The sequence below is a fragment of the Haematobia irritans genome, chromosome 2 (genome assembly GCF_050003625.1).
Source record: "Haematobia irritans isolate KBUSLIRL chromosome 2, ASM5000362v1, whole genome shotgun sequence".
Taxonomy (NCBI): domain Eukaryota; kingdom Metazoa; phylum Arthropoda; class Insecta; order Diptera; family Muscidae; genus Haematobia; species Haematobia irritans.
In genome coordinates, this window is record NC_134398.1 from 231,340,736 (window position 1) to 231,362,457 (window position 21,722).

General features: G+C 34.0%; 2 protein-coding genes across 6 annotated transcripts in view; one reads left to right on the forward strand and one right to left on the reverse strand.

The window, feature by feature from the left end:
- Window positions 1-2,002: 2,002 nt before the first annotated feature.
- The window catches only part of MICU1 (Mitochondrial calcium uptake 1), a 31,455-nt gene continuing 11,735 nt past the window's right edge, over window positions 2,003-21,722 (reverse strand). For all 4 annotated transcript variants that reach the window (XM_075297849.1, XM_075297847.1, XM_075297850.1 and 1 more), the window contains 3 exons: window positions 12,097-12,257; window positions 10,978-11,437; window positions 2,003-2,656 (listed from right to left, as the gene is read on the reverse strand). In XM_075297849.1, coding sequence (XP_075153964.1) covers window positions 2,502-2,656; window positions 10,978-11,437; window positions 12,097-12,257 — 776 coding nt within the window. In that variant the 3' untranslated portion in view covers window positions 2,003-2,501. The remainder of the gene's footprint in view (window positions 2,657-10,977; window positions 11,438-12,096; window positions 12,258-21,722) is intronic.
- LOC142227361 (carbohydrate sulfotransferase 11) lies at window positions 9,105-21,055 on the forward strand. Of its 2 annotated transcripts, none has more exons than XM_075297852.1 (5): window positions 9,105-9,133; window positions 18,561-18,827; window positions 18,897-19,248; window positions 19,311-19,851; window positions 19,927-21,055. In XM_075297852.1, the coding sequence occupies exons 2-5, from the start codon at window positions 18,639-18,641 to the stop codon at window positions 20,096-20,098; spliced, it is 1,254 nt and encodes a 417-aa protein (XP_075153967.1). In that variant the 5' UTR covers window positions 9,105-9,133; window positions 18,561-18,638; the 3' UTR covers window positions 20,099-21,055. The 2 variants fall into 2 exon arrangements, with proteins under 2 accessions (XP_075153967.1, XP_075153966.1); XM_075297851.1 differs by lacking the exon at window positions 9,105-9,133 and adding an exon at window positions 15,923-16,061.

Consider the following 21,722-nt stretch of genomic DNA (forward strand, 5'->3'; position numbering starts at 1 on the left):
TTTTAACTATACTGTAGTTCGTTCTTACTATTTCTGGGAATCGTACGAAAATTTCCTTTTTCTTTAGCTCATATTGAACTTATGTGTACGGTCCCCAGCAAAAAAAATTGGAAGTTGTTCCACAAACATTTCTTTTAAAGCCCATCCCAGAATCCCCAATCGAGTTTTATCAACTTCCGATGCAGTCCTTTTGGACAAGTCCACAAACATTTCTTCTAAAGCGCATCGTGGGATCCCCCAATATTTTTTTCCACTTCCGATGCAGTCCTTTTGGACAGTGCACAAACATTTCTTCTAAAGCGCATCTTGGGATCCCCCAATGATTTTTTTCTACTTCCGATGCAGTCCTTGTGGATAAGTATTGGAAAGAACGCAATCAGGCTATTTTAAGTGCAAATTTTGTATAATTAAATTTTACAAAAAAAAAGAAAAAAAAAAAAATAGAAAACTAATAAAAAACTAAAAAAAATAGAAATTAATAAAAAAAGTAAAAAAATATTTAAAAAAAAAATAAATTTCATCCCCGCTGGGATTTGAAAATGTGCCTTTTGACTTTTTCGCTTCCATGGAAGTTCTTTTGAGAAGGTTTTGCAAATTACGAGAATTTTTAATTTTTTGTTGATTTTTAATGGAAAAAATATATTTATACGAAAATATATGCCGAAAATAAAAAATATAAAACGATGCATGACATAAAAAAATAATTTTTTAGAAAAATATTTGATAAAAAAATTGCCACTGGTGAGATTTGAACCTGCGTTTCTTATTTTTTCGTTCATACTAATAAAGAACATCTCGAGAAGCAATTAGAATGTTATTCCTTAATGTACGTTCACACTAGGCAAATATTTGACAGAAATCAAAAAAGAATTTGTCGCCACAGTTAAACCAGCAAACATTTTTATCTCATATTGGATATGTTACATCACGATAGGAATATTTTCCAAAAACGGTATCCAAATATTTCGAAAGGGCACTTGGAAAAAAGTTTGACACTCATTTAGGGCAAATATTTGACTAGTGTGACCGGACCCTTAGTGTCGTATTACGATCATATCACAAACATTTGAATTGACCTTTCGACGCTTTATGTTCAATAGCGTTTGTGGCTGAGTGTGCTAAGACGTTCTGTTATGGTGCCAGCAAACCCAGGTTCAACCCCTGGTCGGAGCGAAAAAGTTTTTCAAATTGTAAAAATTAGATAATAGGAAAATAATTGTGTAATAAAACATATTGATGAAAAAAGTGAAATTGGTTGAATTTTTTTTCGCTTTTTAAATTTCTTCACTCAAATTAACTTCCAGGGCACAACTTCTAAAGCAATGCAAAGGATCCAAAAAGGGAGTACTTCCGTCTTATGACAAGCCCATGTAAAATTCATTGGAGGTGATCCAAGTTTGCACTACTTCCGGATCACAGATTGGGGATCCAAACTACTTTTTTGGAAGCTCTTTTTTTGCTGGGTCATTGAACTTTATACCCACGTTTAATTCATAAAATGTACTTAAAAAGGGAAAATTTCATTGGACTGTGGAAAATTTCGAAAAAAAATAATAAAAACTGTAACTGTAGACAAAGTTTTTGTTTTTGCAATAAAAATAAAATAAATTTAACGTTGTTTATCTACGGATTTTTTCGGTGTACAACAATAATAATAGCAACATTAATATTTACATATAATAAGTTTGTTGAGAAAAAATATTTTTTAACATTTTTTGTTATTTCAAATGAAAAGTGGGCCAAATTGCATTGCTTTTGAAAATGAAGTATTCTGGTCCCATAAAATTAATTATAGGGAAGCTCAACATTTTTCCTATTCCCTTTTTTATAAAACAATTCACTAATATAAAGCCTTTCATAGGCCAGTGTAGTCGGCAGAAATAAAGCAAAAACTGTTTTATATCATATTTCTTTTCGGTATCATATTTCAACCACAAAGATTATCTCTTGACTGTATGTCTATCAAATAGACTTCTATTTATTTATATTTAGTACAAGAAAATTATGTTTAGTCATTGAAAAACATATAAATAAATATTTTATTTTTATTTAAACAATTTTAAAAATATAAAATATTCGTTATATCAACTTTTATATTTAGGATAAATAGGAATACAAAAACAAACATTATTCACTATAGATCGAAGAATTATGAAAATCTTATACTAATAACTAGAAAAAGGAAAACCCATCAAACCACAATGCAAATATGGTTATCATAATGAATTTCCTTAGCACTCGTTGTTTTACATCAATAGGCAATAAAATTAAAACAATAATAATAGTGATAAATAGATAAATATTAGTGTAATACACAGGAAGCAATAAGGAAATATAATGTTGAAATATTTTGGTTAGTTTCGCAAAAACAAGTTTAGTTTGTTAAAGGTTCATAAGAGGTCTAGGCAAACATGAATGAATTAGAATGGTAGAGCAAAGTATATATGTTAATTTATCCTATATATGCTATGGCATTCAATGGGCTTTGAGCTGATTGCTTTTTATAGGTCGAGTAGAACAGGTTTGGTCTCCTTGGCACATTTCAGCATAGAACGCATCAATTTTATAAATCCAGTATCTTTGGGTTTTTCCAAACCTCTTTGGACACGATTCTTCATAACCGATATGAATTCACGATTACTCAATTGGTTGTCATCTGAAAATAAAAAAAAGATTAGTTTTCAATTTGATTTGGTGTTATGATTAAAAAACATAAATTAGCATAAATAAAAAAATAATATATAATAAATAAATAAATATATAAAAGGTCATGGGGTTCTCAGTGGTGAATTATCCCATCTCAGTAATGATAAACATTTCAATGTGGACAAAAATTAAAATTTTTATTCTCCATCAAAAGTATTCGATTTTAGCCCATAAGAAAAGGCTAAAATTGAATACTTTTGATGGAGAATAAAACTTTTAATTTTTGTTTAACTCGAATAATCGGATTTTGATATGAACCTAGAAGGAAGCCATCATGGTGCAATGGTTAGCATGTCCGCCCTGCATACACAGGGTCGTGGGTTCCAGCCCAGTTTCGACCGAACACCAAAAAGTTTTTTTTCAGATTTTCCCCTCTCAGTAATGCTGGTGACATTTCTGAGTGTTTCAAAGCTTCTCTAAGTGGAGCGCCGTTCGGACTCGGCTATAAAAAGTAGGCCCCTTGTCATTGAGCTAAACATAGAATCGTGCAGCACTTAGTGATAAGAGAGAAGTTCACCACTGTGGTAGGTATCACAATAGACTGAATAGTCAAAGTAAGCCTGAAATATCGGGCTGCCACTATACCTACACAAAAAATATTACCAAAATATAAAATAAAAAGAAAAAAAGTAATTGATACACTTTTTAATCAAGATAGAAGCATTAAGTTAATTAAGTCAATGATTGAATATTTTTAAATTTTTAATTAAAAAGTTGATAAAATTAACTTTTTAATCAAACTCGGAAGACTACGTCATATAAAAAAAACGTGATGGGACATTTTTAAATAAAAATTTATTTCAAAGAAGCAATTTTTTAATCAAACTAAAAACACAAAATTGAAAATAGTTACGATTTTTAATTCAAAAAATGAACTCAGTTTTGCAATCAACATCTATTAAATTTTTAATTGAATCAATTAAAAACTTAATTGAAATTTTCAAATCAACTAATTTGCCCAATTAAAACTGTGATTGATACTATCATTTTCGTCATTGATGGCATTTTAATTAAAAAAATCATTGGATCAATTAATTACTTGATTGAATTTGAATTTTTTTTTGTATGTAACAATGCTTTTGGTTTTAAAATACCCGATTCGAAATGAAGCCATTACTCAGCAAAAAACTCCAAAATGAATCAACTAAATTTCTTGGCACTAGTTGACATTCTGTTTCTACAATCGATTCTTTTTATAAGGAGTGAGACATTCAGAACAAATTCCATTTTACTCAAGAAGGAAGTACATAGTTCTATTCATCACAGTCCACCATTTAAATTAATTCCATCTGCAATGGATCACGATCGGCTTGATTCGGGATTTATGAAAATAAATAATAAAATTGCACGTTAGAATCTAATTTAGAGGAAGAATATTGACGAAAATTGGCAAAGTGTTTTGGAATTAAATTAAATTCAGTTACCCTTTTATTATTTATAATAATGAATAATTCGACAGTCTATTTTTCAAAGGTTTAAAACCCAAATTGTTGTTTCTAGCTCTTTCAAAGTTAATAAAAATTATTCACTTTGGAAATGTCTCTGAGTTAGCGATCCCTTAATACGATATTCCAAATGAACAAGATTTTTTTTTTTAATTAAGTTTCAAAAAGTACAAAAAGATTTGATGATTAAACAAGGATGACATAGAAAATTAAATAATTATCGAAATACTATTGTAAATGCAAGTACCAAATTTACAAGAATTCCACACAAATTGCAATGGTCGGCCAAAAACAAAACTGACTCTTTTGCAATGAAACTTTGCTTGTTCACTTATCATATTGTGGAAAAAAACTACTTTTGTAAAAAATAATAATTCACTGTTTCATAGATCGTTATATGATGCATTAAGCAGATATGCGAAGAAACAAATTTTGTGTGGGAGGCATTTTTAACTGCAGTTGACTTCATCACACATAGAGCCAAATTAGTCGAGAGCCGACCATATGATACCCTACGCCAACTACACTGAATTACTTTTGAGGAGGTTATAAAAAGAGGCAGTGCTATAGTTGCCGAGTGTGTCCTTTGGAATGACATAAGGATTGTATGAATATTGTAATTTCAAAAATGGGGAAATATAGGGATTTGTGTACACCGAAAAAAGTAAACTGCTTTATAGGATAATTCAACAATGTCGTACAAAAATTGAACTAAATTATACTCCACATGTTGAGATTTCAACAATTTTTAACAATTTACTTTTTAACTGCAATTTACGAAATTACATCCTCTCATAGAAGAACAAATGAACTAAAAGTAAAGAAAAATCATTGGCGCCAAACCATGGCCATTTTAACCCTACAGTAGTACATTCTTACTATTTTTGGGAATCGTACGAAAATTTTTTTTTCTGCTTTTGTTGTCATTGAACTTTATACCCACATTTAGTTCAGAGAATGTTTGAGACATACAGTCGACACTCAATAATTTGAAACTCAAGGGACAAGAGAAACAGTTCAAATTACCAAGTGTTTCAAAATAATAAAAGTTCAAATTATCGAGAGAGAACAGCGAAAAATTTCAAATAAACAAGAGTATTAATAAATCAGGGAAATTTATTATTTTGAAAAAAGAAAAATGTGTTATTTTCTTCTGAGTTAGCGATCTATCATTATCTACTTAGCCACTTGTGTCAGTTCTAAAGGCGTAGGAGCGTAGGTTATTAATAGTTTTCCTTGTCTCGCTCAGAGTGACTGGATTCAGCGGTTGGTCTTCTTCATTTTCCTCCTTGTTTTTATCCAAATCGAAAAGTTCAGCATCAGTAAGAACTCCATAAACACAGATGTCATTATCAACTTGAACCAAGTCCTCAAAAGTTAAAGCTCCAGAAGTCCCCACCCAGGGTCCGTACTCGAAAATATTGATAGTACTGATAACTATGGCTCATTATCCCGCACTTTTTGAAACAGTTTTTAAGAGTTGACATTTTTCCAGGTCTTATCGAGCACAAAAACAATAAGATTTTGCGTTTTTTCCTTTTTCATCTCATCGTTAATTGAGGAATCACCGACATCAAAATAGAGAGAGTAAATAACAGAAATTCAAATTTCTACGGCTTCAAATTATCAAAGTGTCAAACTCGTAATGTTGTTTTCAATTTATCGAGTTTTTTCAAGGGACCGGTAAAAGACTTCAAATAATCAAGAGATTCAAATTAACGAGTGTCAAATTATCGAGAGTCGACTGTACTTAAAAAGTAGAATATTTCATTGGACTGTAGAAAATAATAAAATTTAACTGCAAACAAATAATTTGTTTGCAATAAAGTTAAAACTAGCGTTAGTTTAGCTACGTACTTTTTTTTGATATTTTTAAGGGAATATATTGTCCCAAATATCGATCAAATTGGAAAGCTATATCTTAATCTAAGGTATCATAAAGGAATATTTTGTATCGTTCGACTGCCAATTGCGAGAGGGAATATATTATCAAACCGGTGGGATTAACCCCTTCACCGTGGTGCAATGGTTAGCATGCCCGCCTTGCATACACAAGGTCGTGGGTTCGATTCCTGCTACGACCGAACACCAAAAAGTTTTTCAGCGGTGGATTATCCCACCTCAGTAATGCTGGTGACATTTCTGAGGGTTACAAAGCTTCTCTAAGTGGTTTCACTGCAATGTGTAACGCCGTTCGGACTCGGCTATAAAAAGGAGGTCCCTTGTCATTGAGCTTAACATGGAATCGGGCAGCACTCAGTGATAAGAGAGAAGTTCACCACTGTGGTATCACAATGGACTGAATAGTTTAAGTGAGCCTGATACATCGGGCTGCCACATAACCTAACCTAACCTAACCCCTTCACTACCGAAATAAACCTAATGTTAAAAACTTTAATTTTTCTTCTGTTGTTACTAGTACTAGGTTAGGTTAGGTGGCAGCCCGATGTATCAGGCTCACTTAGACTATTCAGTCCATTGTGATACAACATTGGTGAACTTCTCTCTTATCACTGAGTGCTGCCCGATTCCATGTTAAGCTCAATGACAAGGGACCTCCTTTTTATAGCCGAGTCTGAACGGCGTTCCACATTGCAGTGAAACCACTTAGAGAAGCTTTGAAACCCTCAGAAATGTCACCAGCATTACTGAGGTGGGATAATCCACCGCTGAAAAACTTTTTGGTGTTCGGTCGAAGCAGGAATCGAACCCACGGCCTTGTGTATGCAAGGCGGGCATGCTAACCATTGCACCACGGTGGCATGTAAAACAAAAATTGTCATTTTGAGATCCTACCTCAATTACTTCAAGAACTATATGAGCTTGTTCTGGAAACTTAATGCTTGATTTGTGACCAAATGACCAAATGAAAAGAAGCGTTATTCGGCCTAGGATATATTTCAAATTGTGAGATAAAATATAAAAAAGAACCGGAAAAAGTATCAGCTATAGTTTTTGTATGAATGTCCATTTACTAGAAACATACAATAGAAAAATTGTCTCAAATTTTCGTATTTTTCGTTTATTGTTAAAGAAGTTTATAAAAATATATTTTAGTGCTCACCAATATGGGAAATATTTATAGCTTATTTACATTAAAGCCAATACTTTAAAATAACATCGAGAAGTAAATCGAATCTAAGTGGGAAAATAGAATTTAGTGTCTTTTTCGAATGTCCTTCTAAGTGGACATCGGTAGTGAAAGGGTTAATACAGAGTTGTCAGATAGGGTATTTTCCCCAAATTGGGGATATTTTTTTTCGTGGATGGCGAGTTGGGGATTCGGTAGGGGAATTTCCATAAAATTTGCATTTGCACTCATACAAAAGAGGGTAAATGGAGCATTTGGAATAGAAATCGCCACAGGATTTTATTTTGGGGCGCTCATTTATAATTTTACTCGGCATGTATAAGATATTTTTCTACAAATGTGACATCATTTCATGAGTTCTCGGGCGTAAATGTTGCTGCCTCATCAGTGTTCATCACTGATTAGGCCAATATATGCCATAAATAAAAAAATGATGACGATGGTTCACCTTTATACTGATCCACCACCCTGTAAATATTCGTTCATAAATACATGTACTCCCATTTTCAATGTTCGAGAATTTAGAAGGCGATCGCCGGTTTCATGGAGTTGTGTTCCGAAATCTTCGTCTTATTGCAGCACCCAAGATGGTATGACAAAAATTTTATATATTTAAATATTTATCAGATTTTTCAAAAAAAAAAACTTGCCAAAAATGTATTCCGGATTTTTGTGAGAAATTTTCGTTTAAATTTGGGGACGAAATAGTCCTAATTTGGGGACGAAGAGCTAGAGAGAAATACTGGCAACACTGGATTGATATTCCCCAAAGACAATGTAGAAGAAAATGCAGTTTTATCATAGCAAAACTGAAGCACAAGAGGTCTCTGCCAACATAATATCATGAAGTTTGCGTCGATGTGTCTCTTAAATGTTCCGGCGTTTTCGCCGGAAAATATCAATAACATTTGTGATTTTGATAAATTTCTGAATTAAAAATCACAAAAGCAATAGATAGAAAAATAGAAGGTATGTGTTAATGCGAATATTATTTGTGGGTTTTTGAGAATATTGCTGTTTTAGTTTATTTTTGCAGAGAGCTGTCTTGGAAAAAATGGTATATAAAGCATTTTTTTTCTCATAACTCTCTATACCTTAATATTTGTTTTCTCTCTCTTTCAGAGAACCAGGCTACGTCTTCTACATTGAAAGAGAGAAGTTCACCAATGTGGTATGGACTGAATAGTCTAAGTGAGCCTGATACATCGGGCTGCCACCTAACCTAACCTTCTACATTGTCTTTGTATTCCCGATATATTTTTAATGGGTAATTTGTACTTTTTTTGTTTCAAATTGGTTAAAAACAGTTAAAGAATTCATAAAATGGTACGAATTACTTAAATTTTGTCGAAAAAAATGCTAAATCCAATCTGAACAAATTGTGCATTTATGAAATTTTTTGAGGTCAAACGTTTCAGACAAGCGTTAGAATCCATTAAAAATTATAAAAAATTCTACAAATTATTTATTTGACAAAATATCACAGAATTTTTTAATTTACATTACAAAACATTGAAATCGGGTCACACCTAAAGAAGTGATGCAAATTCAGTGAACCGGCTGTTGAAATGGAAGACTTCCGTCCTGTGACAAGCCCATGTTAAATTCATCGCTTCTGCGTCAATTTTGCACCACTTCAGGATCCAAAAAGAACATTTTCATTACTTTTTTTGCGACGCTTTTTTTGCTGGGTAGTTTATATAGAATTGAGTCTTAAACAAGTGACGCAGTACGCAAATGGATTAAAATGTACAAAATGTCATCAGTATGTGATGTAGTATGTGATTAACTATAAGAATTAAAGATGTCATGGAACGCTGACACTATAATGAATACAAGAAAAAATATTCATCAGTCAGTAGAAAGATTGCAAAGAACACGTCAGAATAGAGTGAGTTGTGTGCACGGTTGCCACTCGAGTAAAAAAATATTTTATGAAAATTCTACCAAAAATCTACCAAGACAAAAAATCTCATTTTTGTTTTTGATCAAACTTTCGTGGTGTTCATACCCAACAAACATTTTTCTAGCATAGAAATATTTTGTTTTCATATCACATTTTAACTTTAAATGCAATGGACTTTGATAGTCTGTGTGTGCATCAAAAGATGGTAAAAATAATCTAAAATATTCCGAAATAAAAGGCAGCCTTTGTAGCCCCAAAAAAATCCCCTTTAAAATATCCATACAAATATAGTTGAAAGTGCAGTATAAACACAAATGGAATAATCTCTGTTCTGGATTTCGTCAAAAATAAAGATAATAGAAGAGTAATTCAAGTTTAACAGGTTGGCTGATAAGTCCCCGGTCTGACACATAGATGGCGTCGCTAGTATTAAATGCATATTATTTTTATATAGTACCAACCTTCAAATGATTCCTGTTAAAATTTGACGTCTGTGAGTCAATTAGTTTGTGAGATAGAGCGTCTTTTGTGAAGCAACTTTTGTTATTGTGAAAAAAAAATGGAAAAAAGGAATTTCGTGTTTTGATAAAATACTGTTTTCTGAAGGGAAAAAATACGGTGGAAGCAAAAACTTGGCTTGATAATGAGTTTCCGGAATCTGACCCAGGGAAATCAACAATAATTGATTGGTATGCAAAATTCAAGCGTGGTGAAATGAGCACGGAGGACGGTGAACGCAATGGACGCCCGAAAGAATGACCGTAAAATGAAGTTGATCGAGATAGCAGAGGCCTTAAAGATATCAAAGGAACGTGTTGGTCATATCATTTATCAATATTTGGATATGCGGAAGCTCTGTGCAAAATGGGTGCCGCGCGAGCTCACATTTGACCAAAAACAACAACGTGTTGATGATTCTGAGCGGTGTTTGCAGCTGTTAACTCGTAATACACCCGAGTATTTCCGTCGATATGTGACAATGGATGAAACATGGCTCCATCACTACACTCCTGAGTCCAATCGACAGTCGGCTGAGTGGACAGCGACCGGTGAACCGTCTCCGAAGCGTGGCAAGACTCAAAAGTCCGCTGGCAAAGTAATGGCCTCTGTTTTTTGGGATGCGCATGGAATAATTTTTATCGATTATCTTGAGAAGGGAAAAATCATCAACAGTGACTATTATATGGCGTTATTGGAGCGTTTGAAGGTCGAAATCGTGGCAAAACGGCCCCATATGAAGAAGAAAAACCAACCACCAAGACAACGCACCGTGCAACAAGTCATTGAGAACGATGGCAAAAATTCATGAATTGGGCTTCGAATTGTTTCCCCACCCACCGTATTCACCAGATCTGGCCCCCAGCGACTATTTCTTGTTCTCAGACCTCAAAAGGATGCTCGCAGGGAAAAATTTGGCTGCAATGAAGAGGTGATCGCCGAAACTGAGGCCTATTTTGAGGCAAAACCGAAGGAGTACTACCAAAATGGTATCAAAAAATTGGAAGGTCGTTATAATCGTTGTATCGCTTTTGAAGGGAACTATGTTGAGTAATAAAAACGAATTTTGACAAAAAAAATGTGTTTTTCTTTGTTAGACCGGGGACTTATCAGCCAACCTGTTATTTTCGTCGGAGGAGAATATTTTGATAAGTCTACCAAAAACGGCAAAAATTCCACCAATCTACCAAACAGTAAAAAATCTATCATTTTTGGTAGAATTGGAACTTTGCAAAACAAGTTGAATTTGCCTCTCCAAAAAACAAACAGTATTTAATACGATTTTATTTACATGTGAGCTATAAATTACAAGAGTTTCTGCTAATACTTACTGTTATCATCAAAGATGGTAAAGACAACATCAATAACATGATCGGATAATTCCACCATAGCCACAGTTTTGGCCACATGCTTCAGTGTGGCCTGATCAATAGATGCCCCAGCAATATGGTAAAATGTCAAGGCCGTATCGACATCATTGATATTATTGAGGAAATGGAAAAAGTCCAAATAATCTTTTTTCGATATACCAATACCGTGGTCACGGAAACGTCTCTTTACACGCTTCAATTTCTTTTGCTTCTTCTTTATGGGATATCCGGCATAGGCCAAAAGCAATTCACCAAAGTCAGCTTCAGTTATAAGGCCATTTTCATCAGGGTGTTTACGTTCGAATTCCAAAGAGAGAATTTCACGTTGCAATTGATGTTGAAAGTCCAAAAATTTTTGTATGGTTAATTTCTTATCCAAGTTGGGACCAAAGAAGAATGTTGTCAAAGCTGAATTAACGCCCTATAGAGTATATGTAGGCGTTTTGAAAAACAAATAAAAGAAATATTTTTAATATCACAAATTTATCGCTATCTAAAATAACAATTTAAAAGCAATAAACACTAACATTACATCACATAACATAGAATAAAGCTCAACAGAAAGCAAGAGAGACATTGTAAAAATAATACAGACAGAAAAATGTTATAAAAAGTTGTATGACACTGGACATTTAGATGTTTAGTGTAGTGTAGAAGAGAGATTGACGTGCATCGAAAGAAATGTTTTTTTTTTTGGAAATGGTGTCTCTATATACATAAGTGCATATTGAAAGTGAGTTCTAGTGTTTTAAGGAAGGAAAACTGGTGATCTCTAGAATTAAAGAAAAAGTGAAGAGAAGAAAACTAAAGTTGTTTGTTTTTTTCACAATTAAATACCTTAGACTTTTAGCAAAATGTAGGAGTTTTATATTACAAAAGAATTGAGAGTAAATTAGAAAGTAAACAATGGTAGACAATTAAATATCTATATAGCTTGGATCAGAATTTTCTTTATTAACTTTCGTCAGGGAGGGTTAGTATTTGATATCCATTTATTTTACAAATGTACAACAGCATTGAGATTTTTTTGTTTTTTGACTTGAGATGGTTAAATCTGGTTTTCTGGAAAAAATGTCTTACCTTAAATGTATTGCCGGTGTTGGCATGATCTCTATGGCGACTACCAATACTGGTCTGTTGGCGGACTAAAGTGGCCACCATTTCAAATTCTTCACAATCAACATCACCGTCTCCGTTTAAGTCGAACATTTGGAAAGCAATTTCGAAATGACGGCGAGAAGCTAGAAGAACATAGAAATACGTGTAAAAAATCAATAATTGTCTACCAAAAATGTAAGAAAGTCAATTGAACGAAGGATAAACTGAAGTTGAGACTGTATAGAACTCCTGAGAAATGTTTATATGATCTTCATTATTTTCAAATTTCATAAAAAATACGATGCTCACAAGAAAAAAAAATTTTTGAGGAATAGGCATAGGTCCTCATTATCAGAAGCGGCTACTAAGCCAGCATTAACAGAGAACAAGTATTAGATTAGTACCATTATTCTCTCTTATGTACAAAGAACTGTAAATTGTCCCAGAACGTCCTTTTGTATGAGTCCAAGTCGTGTTCTAAAATGTAAATTCACACCCTCAATGACAAAAACCATGTTAAAGTGACCGGTCTCTTCCATACATACATACATCAAGGCCTCGGGATGGAAGACCTAGGTAACCTTTCTTTGGAACTCGCCTGCAAACTGAAATGATTGATGAGGACGAAGAAGAACAAATATGAGGAAACACAATGGAATGGTATAAGTGGGAGCCAGCCCATGTTTTTGCTATGGGCTGGTCTCATCCTCCATAACCTAACCTAACCATACACCAGGGAGTAGTACCTGTACCGCTCCTCGGGTTGATCCATATCCCCTAGGCTAAATAGAAAATAGTCTGCAAAACAACTTTCTTCGAGTGTATAGAAAGCTAGTTTAAAGAGAGTGAAAAAGTCGATTTGAGACCTTTTTGTTTAATAAAAAAAAAAAAAACAAAAAACAAAAAACAAAAACGAAGTTTTTAGGACACAAAAACCGATTTCGATTCTTATACTCATAGAAAAGTCAATTAAGAACAGTAGTCGGTGTTTGCTGTTATATTTGTGTTTTTTGCAGTATATAGTGGACAACAATTCGTAAAGTGATTATCTTCTACAATTTTACCCAAAATATTTTAAAGAACAGAAATTATTTCTTGTATATTCCAGGCGTATAATATGCTTCTAAATACGATCAGCGAAAATTTTTTGTGCTGTTTTGCCTTAATTTGAGAAATATACAGATTTTTAAGAGACATATTCTTAATATCTTGGTTTTATTGTGTTACGATGACAACAAATTTAACAATTTCGTTGGTGGTTTCAGCCAAACTAAAACATATTTAAGGGTGATCAAGTTTAAAAAATAGCAGACAATATTTCCTATTTCAACAAACAGTGACTGCTTTTCCTTTTTCGGCAGACTTTTCTGCTGTATCTACTAACAAATTTCTTCGAGTATATCGAATGTCCGTTTAAAGAGAGTAAAAAAATCAACTTGGGACATTTTTGAATATTAGAAAACGAGGATTAGTTTCTGGTCCTTAAAAGAGAAGGAATATGGTCACACCAAACCAGCTTCATGAATGAGCAAAAATTATTTGTGGATGGTGAACATGGAACAATTTTGTCGCAAAAATGTTGTTTTCTCGGCAAACAAACATAATGGTTGCCAAAATCAGGTACATAATATTCGAGAAAATAACATGTTTGTGACAAACATGTTCCATGTTCACAGTCCAAAAATAACATTTTGCTCTTGAAACATGTTTGGGGTTATCATATTCCTTCTCTGAGTGCAGAGTCGATATTAAAAACAATTTGGGATTGGAATCGAGAAAATTTGTCTCCGGCTACAAATTAAAATCAAATGGAATTTATAAACGAATCCAAAAAATTAAAGCGGCTAATTTGTATTGAGATTTTCTAATTAAGTCGGTTTTTCCAAAAGTAAATGTTTATACCCTGCGCCACACTGTGGAACAGGGTATTATAAGTTAGTGCATATGTTTGCAACACCCAGAAGGAGACGAGATAGACACATGGTGTCTTTGGCAATAATGCTCGGAGTGGGTCCCTGAGTCGATCTAGCCATGTCCGTCCGTCTGTCTGTGAACACATTTTTGTGATCAAAGTCTAGGTCGCAGTTTAAGTCCAATCGCCTTCAAATTTGGCACAAGTTCTTGTTTTGGGTCAGAATAGAACCCTATTGATTTTGAAAGAAATCGGTTCAGATTTAGATATAGCTCCCCTATATATCTTTCGCCCGATATGCACTTATATGGACCCAGAAGCCTGAGTTTTACCCTGATTTACTTGAAATTTTGCACAAACATAACTCTTGGTCGTATAGCCAAGTGTGCAAAATTTGATTGAAATCGGTTCAAAGTTAGATATAGCTCCCATATATATCTTTCGCCCGATATGGACTTATGTGGCCCCAGAAGCCAGAGTTTTACCCTAATTTGCTTGAAATTTTGCACCAGGAGAATAATAAGTACTATAGTCAGGTGAGTCAAATTTGAGTGAAATCGGTTCAGATTGAGATATAGCTCTCTTAGATATCTTTCGTCCGATATGGACTTATATGGCCCCAGAAGCCAGAGTTTTAGCCCAATTTGGTTGACATTTTGCATTAGGAGTACAAGTAGTAGTGTAGTCAAGTGTGCTAAATTTTACTGAAATCGGTTCAGATTTAGATATAGCTCCCATATATATCTTTCGCCCGATTTTCCGTCATATGACCACAGAGGTCAAAGTTGTAGTCCGATTTACGTGAAATTTTGCACAGGGAGTAGAATTAGCATTGTAGCTATGCGTGCCAAATTTGGTTGAAATCGGTTCAGATTTAGATATAGCTCCCATATATAGCTTTCATCCGATTTACACTCATATGACCACAGAGGCCAATTTTTTGCTCCGATTTAGTTGAAATTTTGCACAGGGAGTATAATTAGCATTGTAGCTATGCGTGTCAAATTTGGTTGATTTCGACAAAAATGGTCAAAATACCAACATTTTCCTTGTAAAACGCCACTGCTTAGTCAAAAAGTTATAAAAATGACTCTAATTTTCCTAAACTTCTAATACATATATATCGAGGGACTTTTGCGAAGTTTCCTTAAAATTGCTTTAGATTTAAATGTTTCCCATATTTTTTACTAATACTGCGTTCCACCCTAGTGCATTAGCCGACTTAAATTTTGAGTCTATAGATTTTGTAGAAGTCTATCCAATTCTGTCCAGATCGAGTGATATTTAAATGTATGTATTTGGGACAAATCTTTATATATAGCCCCCAACACATTTGACGGATGTGATATGGTATCGAAAATTTAGATCTACAAAGAAGTGCAGGGTATAATATAGTCGGCCCCGCCCGACTTTAGGCTTTCCTTACTTGCTTTTTTTCTAGTTTTGGTTGTCTAAATTTCGAAAAAGTAAGCTGAGATAAACAAATTGCTTAGTAATATCGAGGAATACAAAACAATCACTTTTGCCGCATACTAACAACTCCACAAAAAAAAAAAAAAAAAACTGCAAACAGTGGAGAGAAAAAACAACGAAGAAATCTTGCGATAAAAACAAACCCAATGATAAATACATACGTCCACTTGAAATGTGGAAAAACCAAAACAAACCAAAGAATAATACACTTGCCAGCTAGCCGCCAATGATAAAAACAAACTGTCGAGAGGAGAAAAAACGAACACTACAAAAATAATCTCCAAAAATCATACTCCCCCAAAAAAAGAGAACGCCTGCGTACTTTTGTCGAAAGGATAAACTCTACACTTCGTCGGCCAGCTTTACGCTTTGAAGGAGAAATGAAAAACGCGCGCCACAACGTTCTGAGATTTGCAACAAAAATTCACAAAGCAACAAAACAGTTAACAGTAAACATCTAACGTGTAAGGACAACACTGGTGGCGGTACGGCTAAAGTCAATACAAGGATTAAAGGAAAACATCAAAAATAGACAAAGAAGAAGTTTTCTTATAGCTGAAAAGTAAGTGTGAGTGCTTGGTGGAAATCAATTGAAAAATCGAGAAGAGCTTAGAATTTCATTTCTTGGAATACATCAAATACAAAAATAGAGGAAAATGTATCCAAAAATCTTGGATAATTCCGAAAACAGGCAGTTGCAAAATATTTTGCAAGAAGTTTATTCCATCATTAAAATGAGTGTATATCAACATTATTATCGGTGCGTGTGTGTGTGTGGGTTATACCCAAAGGAATCATAAAGAAAATTATCCTAAGCTACACTAAACTTTAAATAAACCCCCATTAGTGGCTGAATGTTTAACACTTTAGTGTTTTCCTGGGTAAAAAGTCATTATAAAGCACTTTAAAAATTATTTCAAATATAATTATGGTACATTTATATGTACCCAGAACAGAACAGAAATTAATGCACATACACCTTCCTTGCGATATAGACACGTATGTAGTGTAGCCCCCTCCCCAACCAACACACACTCCAACTCTCATTGGGAATAGAACAGGCCCAGAAATGGACATTCAACAAGGTGTTTTGTTCTTTTCAACATGACGCCCTAGTTTTTTGCTATTTTGCGTCATCAGTGGCATGTGTTGCCAAGAGAAGTAACATCAGTTTCGGCACTTAATGGCACGAATAGACCAACACTAGTCCCCCTCCCAATACAAACACAAGAAAAACCTCACACTTTCACTTACACACATAGACCCCTCTTGCTGGGCTATATCATCCAGCAGTCTTCTACAGAATCATGGAAGAAAAAATCAAAAGGAAGGGTCAACTTTGTACCCCATCCTCTTGAAAGCAAAAAGACACTGATAGGGAAATCACTTAAAAGGATATTTATGTTGTCTGCGAGGGTGCTTGTGTTGGTGCTTGTTTTTTTGCTTCGTGTGTGTGTTCGTTGTTTTCATGAATCCATAAAGGATTTAAAGGGCGAACGAGCTACAAGTTGGTAACCTTTGGCACTTTAAACGAAAGAAGGCAAGAACATAGTTACTTCCACTAAAGCAAGGGGAATGTTTTAAAAGGAACTGTGTGTGTGTGCGCGTTTAAAGTGTGTCTGTGTGTGCCTATGCAGAAAAGGGCTACACACATCCATACATATCCACTGAGGACAATGATGATGTATAAACAAAGGTGGCTTTCCCCAAACAAGTGTCAATGCAATGATTTCTTTGCGGGTTTTAGGCGGGAAGGAAGCACTTTCGAGATGGCGACAGCAATGACAAAATAAACGGTTCATGTTGCCTCTTACAGTCAAGGATATCGTAGTAGTGAGATGCATGAGCAAAATATTTTTTAATTAGTGTTTTACAAGATATTTGTTTAGTTATTAGGAGGTCCTTTATCTTGACTTAATTGTTTTGTTTTGGAAAAAGAGAAAAACGGTTACCTATCTTGGCAGCAGACTCGTAATAGGTGCGATGAGATTTGTCGGGAATCTCTATTGGACCCATAATGAATTTTTAGATCAATAAAATTGTCGACAACGAGCATTTGAAGCAACGTAAGATAGGCGGCTCAGTTAAGCTGCGAAACAGTGAAAAGGACCTCTCAAAAGCCGGTAGAAGGGATGTCTGGTGTTTACCTCTAGTATGACGAAGGTGCCGGTCCTTGTTCCAATGCCTCTTCCATCTTACAAGTAGACAAGACTTGAAAAACTTACAAACTTTCTTTAGGATAGTTCTTTTATTGGAGAATAGTGATAAAATTCCACGAACTTCTAATTTAAACTTTGGATAACAGGACCAGTGATAAAAAAGTTTTCCATCCATCACCATCGGCAGATCTTAAGATTATCCGACATGTTACAACAACAAAAACAAGTAGACTTAGGATAGGTATAGTGGCAACCCGATATTTCAGGCTCACTTAGACTATTCAGTCCATTGTTATACCACAGTGGTGAACTTCTCTCTTATCACTGAGTGCTACCCGATTCTATGTTTAGCTTAATGACAAGGGACCTCCTTTTTATAGACGAATGCGAACGGGATTCCACATTGCAGTGAAACCACTTAGAGAATCTTTGAAATATTCAGAAATGTCTCCAGTATTACTGTGAAAAATAAAACCTCGGGCGTCCTGTTTACATGGCTGGCAGCACTACCCAGACAAATGATACCAATATTTGCGTATCTCTGACATATATGAAAGCTTCATAATAGAAACCAAAAGAAATTGACTTAACGTGTCCTTATTGCTGTTAAGGTCTACTCGAATCACTCTTGACATATCCCATCTTAAAAGCAATGTTTTTTTTTTCTTTAGTTGGTACAAATTTTGTAATTCAACCATCGGCCCATCGCCATCAAATTATAAAATCGAGCATATAAAAGAATTGAAATTATATTAAGTGGGAGTTATTTTTGTGTCTCTGCAATACATTAAGAGTTGGAGGAAATCGGATGCACTATGTCACTATGATTCCATATTCGCTATCTATCAAGAACATTGTCAACTTAATGTAATCTAAATATGTGTTTTTCTATTTTTTCCTAGGTCCACACCAGGGATACCATTGTCAATGCATAACATTCAAAATATTTGAAAATTAGTTAAATTCCAGCATTTGTGAAGATGATAATACGCCTGTGTTATGGCAGGCGTGTGCAGACTTCCCTGAAATTAATTGCTTGTGTTTTATCGGCAATATTCTACTTTGGATTTCTTTTTCGTGAGTCTATGAATGCATTTGAACAAAATAAGGATAAAGCAGAAGCAGCTGCAGTAGCCGTAGGACTCATACAATCACCATCCAAAGGAGAGGTAAAACCCACATTCGTTTACGATTGAAATTGAAATTTTAAGTAGTAACCAATGGAAAATCTATTGCAGATAAAAAATGTGCCATCCCTTTCGAAACGTCTTCAAAAGTCGGTGGTGGGTGAGAGATCTGACCCCCAACGTCAAATGTCTTCTGCAACCTCTTCCGCTGCATCATCATCATGGGCTTACTCTAGCACTTTAAATCCAGTTTATGAGTATTCCGAGGAAATCCATAGTGCTACAGAAAATGACTTGAAACAAAGGCGCCAACATCTGCATCAGATTTGTGAAAAATATAATCTCTATTCATTTTACCCACCGATGCCAAAAGAATTCTTCATATCTCCTGGCCACAATTTGGTATGGTGTAATGTCTTCAAAGCTGCCAGTAGTACATGGATGTATTATTTCAATATTCTGGGTAAGATCAAAATCAACTATCGAATGCCTAGTTAAATTGAAAAAAAAACTTTCTGTCTTCAGGTGGATATGATCCCAAATATTTACAAAAAATTGAAACTCCTCCCATAGAGCTGGCACGACAACGTTTTCCCCGACCCTATTTGCAAGACCTATTGGATAGTTTGCCCTCCTCATTGTCATTTCTCTTCGCCCGAGACCCCTTTGAGCGAATAGTCTCGGGGTATCGCAATAAACTGGAAGGTGGTAAAAATACCTACTACAAATGGTTGGCAAATCGTATTATCAAGGGATTTCGAAAACATTCTGCCACACCGGGAAGACCCAAGGGACCTACCTTCGATGAATTTGTCCAATATCTAATCGATCAACATGGCAATCAGAAGGCATTCAATGAACATTGGGCGCCAATTTATAATTTTTGTACACCGTGTAGTATAAATTTCACCATTATTGGCAAAGTAGAGACCTTCAATCGTGATTCCGAGTATATTATAAGACAAGCCGGTCTAGAATCTCTACTATTGGGTAAATTGCCAAAGAGTGCTTTGAAACGTATAGGCAATTTATCGAAGGGAATGAAAACTTTTACTTCATTGGAAAAGTAAGTAGAATTCTTAGAATTCTTGCAAGAGTCTCCAATATTCATAAATTCAATGTTTTTTGTTTTTCTTTTTAGATATTTTTCTCAAATTAAACGCTCAACTCTAGACCAACTCATTGATATTTACAAATTAGATTTTGAATTATTCGACTATGATTACACCAAATATTATGGCTATGTCATGCCCGATGATATACAATCGGAAAACGATATATCCGCCACCCTGGGACCCATTATAAAACATTAGATCCAACTCTAAATCAGACAAAAAAAGTAAAAGCGAAACTCTTATTGCTTGCCGTGGTGATCGTCTGCTTCGATTTTTCCCACCACCAAGCCACAAAACAACTTATTTATTTTTTTTTTCGGAAAAACCACCCAAACAAAAACAAAAACTCCCACCCAAGTACCTCTTTACAAAATTTTAGAAAGTACCAAAGCAATCTACACTACGTTTTATGATATATATACACATACATATATATATATGAATATACTTAAAATCCAAAAACAATCCAAACCAAAAAACAAAACACGCCAAAGAAACCCAAAATGTTTTCCAGATATTACAAAAAAACAAAAACTCGAAAATTTTTATTAACAAGACGAATATAAATTTAAACCAAACCAAACCAAACAAAAAAAAAAAAAAAACCAAATGCCAAAGACTAATCTTAGTTAGAATATGTGACGTAATTTCGAATTATATACTCATATATACTTTTTATTATTGTATTGTACTGAAATTATTTCAAATATCCATATTAAAAATATAAAAAAAATATGAAAACCAAAATTAAATACCAAATTAATTTTTTATTTACTTGTAAATTTGAAATATTATTTACGAAAAACTGTGACAAAAATATTTTACAAATTAATTGGTACACTTAATTTCCATGTATTGTATGATTCTAACATACATCAGAGCTTTTTCTATTGAATCAATGTTGTTTTTTGTTATTATATTATTTCTTTAATTCGAAGGAAATTTATCCTTTGTTTTAATGTAACTGTTGATGTGATGTTTAACAAATGTTCTAAACTTTACCCATAACAAAAATATATTACAAAAAAAAATGTGTGTTTGTGTATCATACTTGAAAAGAAAAGAAAAATATTTACGCTACATATTTCGATAAGTATTTATATTGTACTTTTATGATATTAATAAAAATCTCAATATTTTTACTAAGTTTAAAAATTGCAATCGAGTTTTATTTTTCGAATGTTTTACCTCAAAGAGGATATCACAATGGACTGAATAGTCTAAGTGAGCCTGAATCTTAATCGGGCTGCCACTCTAACCTAACCTCAAAGAGGAAAAAAAGTTATTCTAATAAATTTTATTCAAAAACATTTTATTTTTGTTCTATAAAATAAGTTTTATTGTAAAAAATATTAGAATGATATAATACTATTTTTTATACTTTCTATTTTATGGAACGATTTTATAAAATTTTTGTTCAACTTAAACCTGCAGCCAATTTAGATAACAGGTTGGCTGATAAGTCCCCGGTCTAACAAAGAAAAACACATTTTTTTTTGTCAAAATTCGTTTTTATTATTCAACATAGTTCCCTTCAAGAGCGATACAATGATTATAACGAACTCCCAATTTTTTGATACCATTTTGGTAGTACTCCTTCGGTTTTGCCTCAAAATAGGTCTCAGTTTCGGCGATCACCTCTTCATTGCAGCCAAGTTTTTTCCCTGCGAGCATCCTTTTGAGGTCTGAGAACAAGAAAAAGTGGCTGGGGCCAGATCTGGAGAATACGGCGGGTGGGGAAGCAATTCGAAGCCCCATCGTTCTCAATGACTTGTGGCACGGTGCGTTGTCTTGGTGGAACAACACTTTTTTCTTCTTCATA

Coding starts and splice junctions, on each gene's coding strand:
- LOC142227361 (XM_075297852.1), top strand. CDS start 18,639: ATGATAATACGCCTGTGTTATGGCAGGCGTGTGCAGACTTCCCTGAAA. Junction 18,828..18,896: donor AATCACCATCCAAAGGAGAG/GTAAAACCCACA, acceptor AATCTATTGCAG/ATAAAAAATGTGCCATCCCT. Junction 19,852..19,926: donor ACTTTTACTTCATTGGAAAA/GTAAGTAGAATT, acceptor TTTTCTTTTTAG/ATATTTTTCTCAAATTAAAC.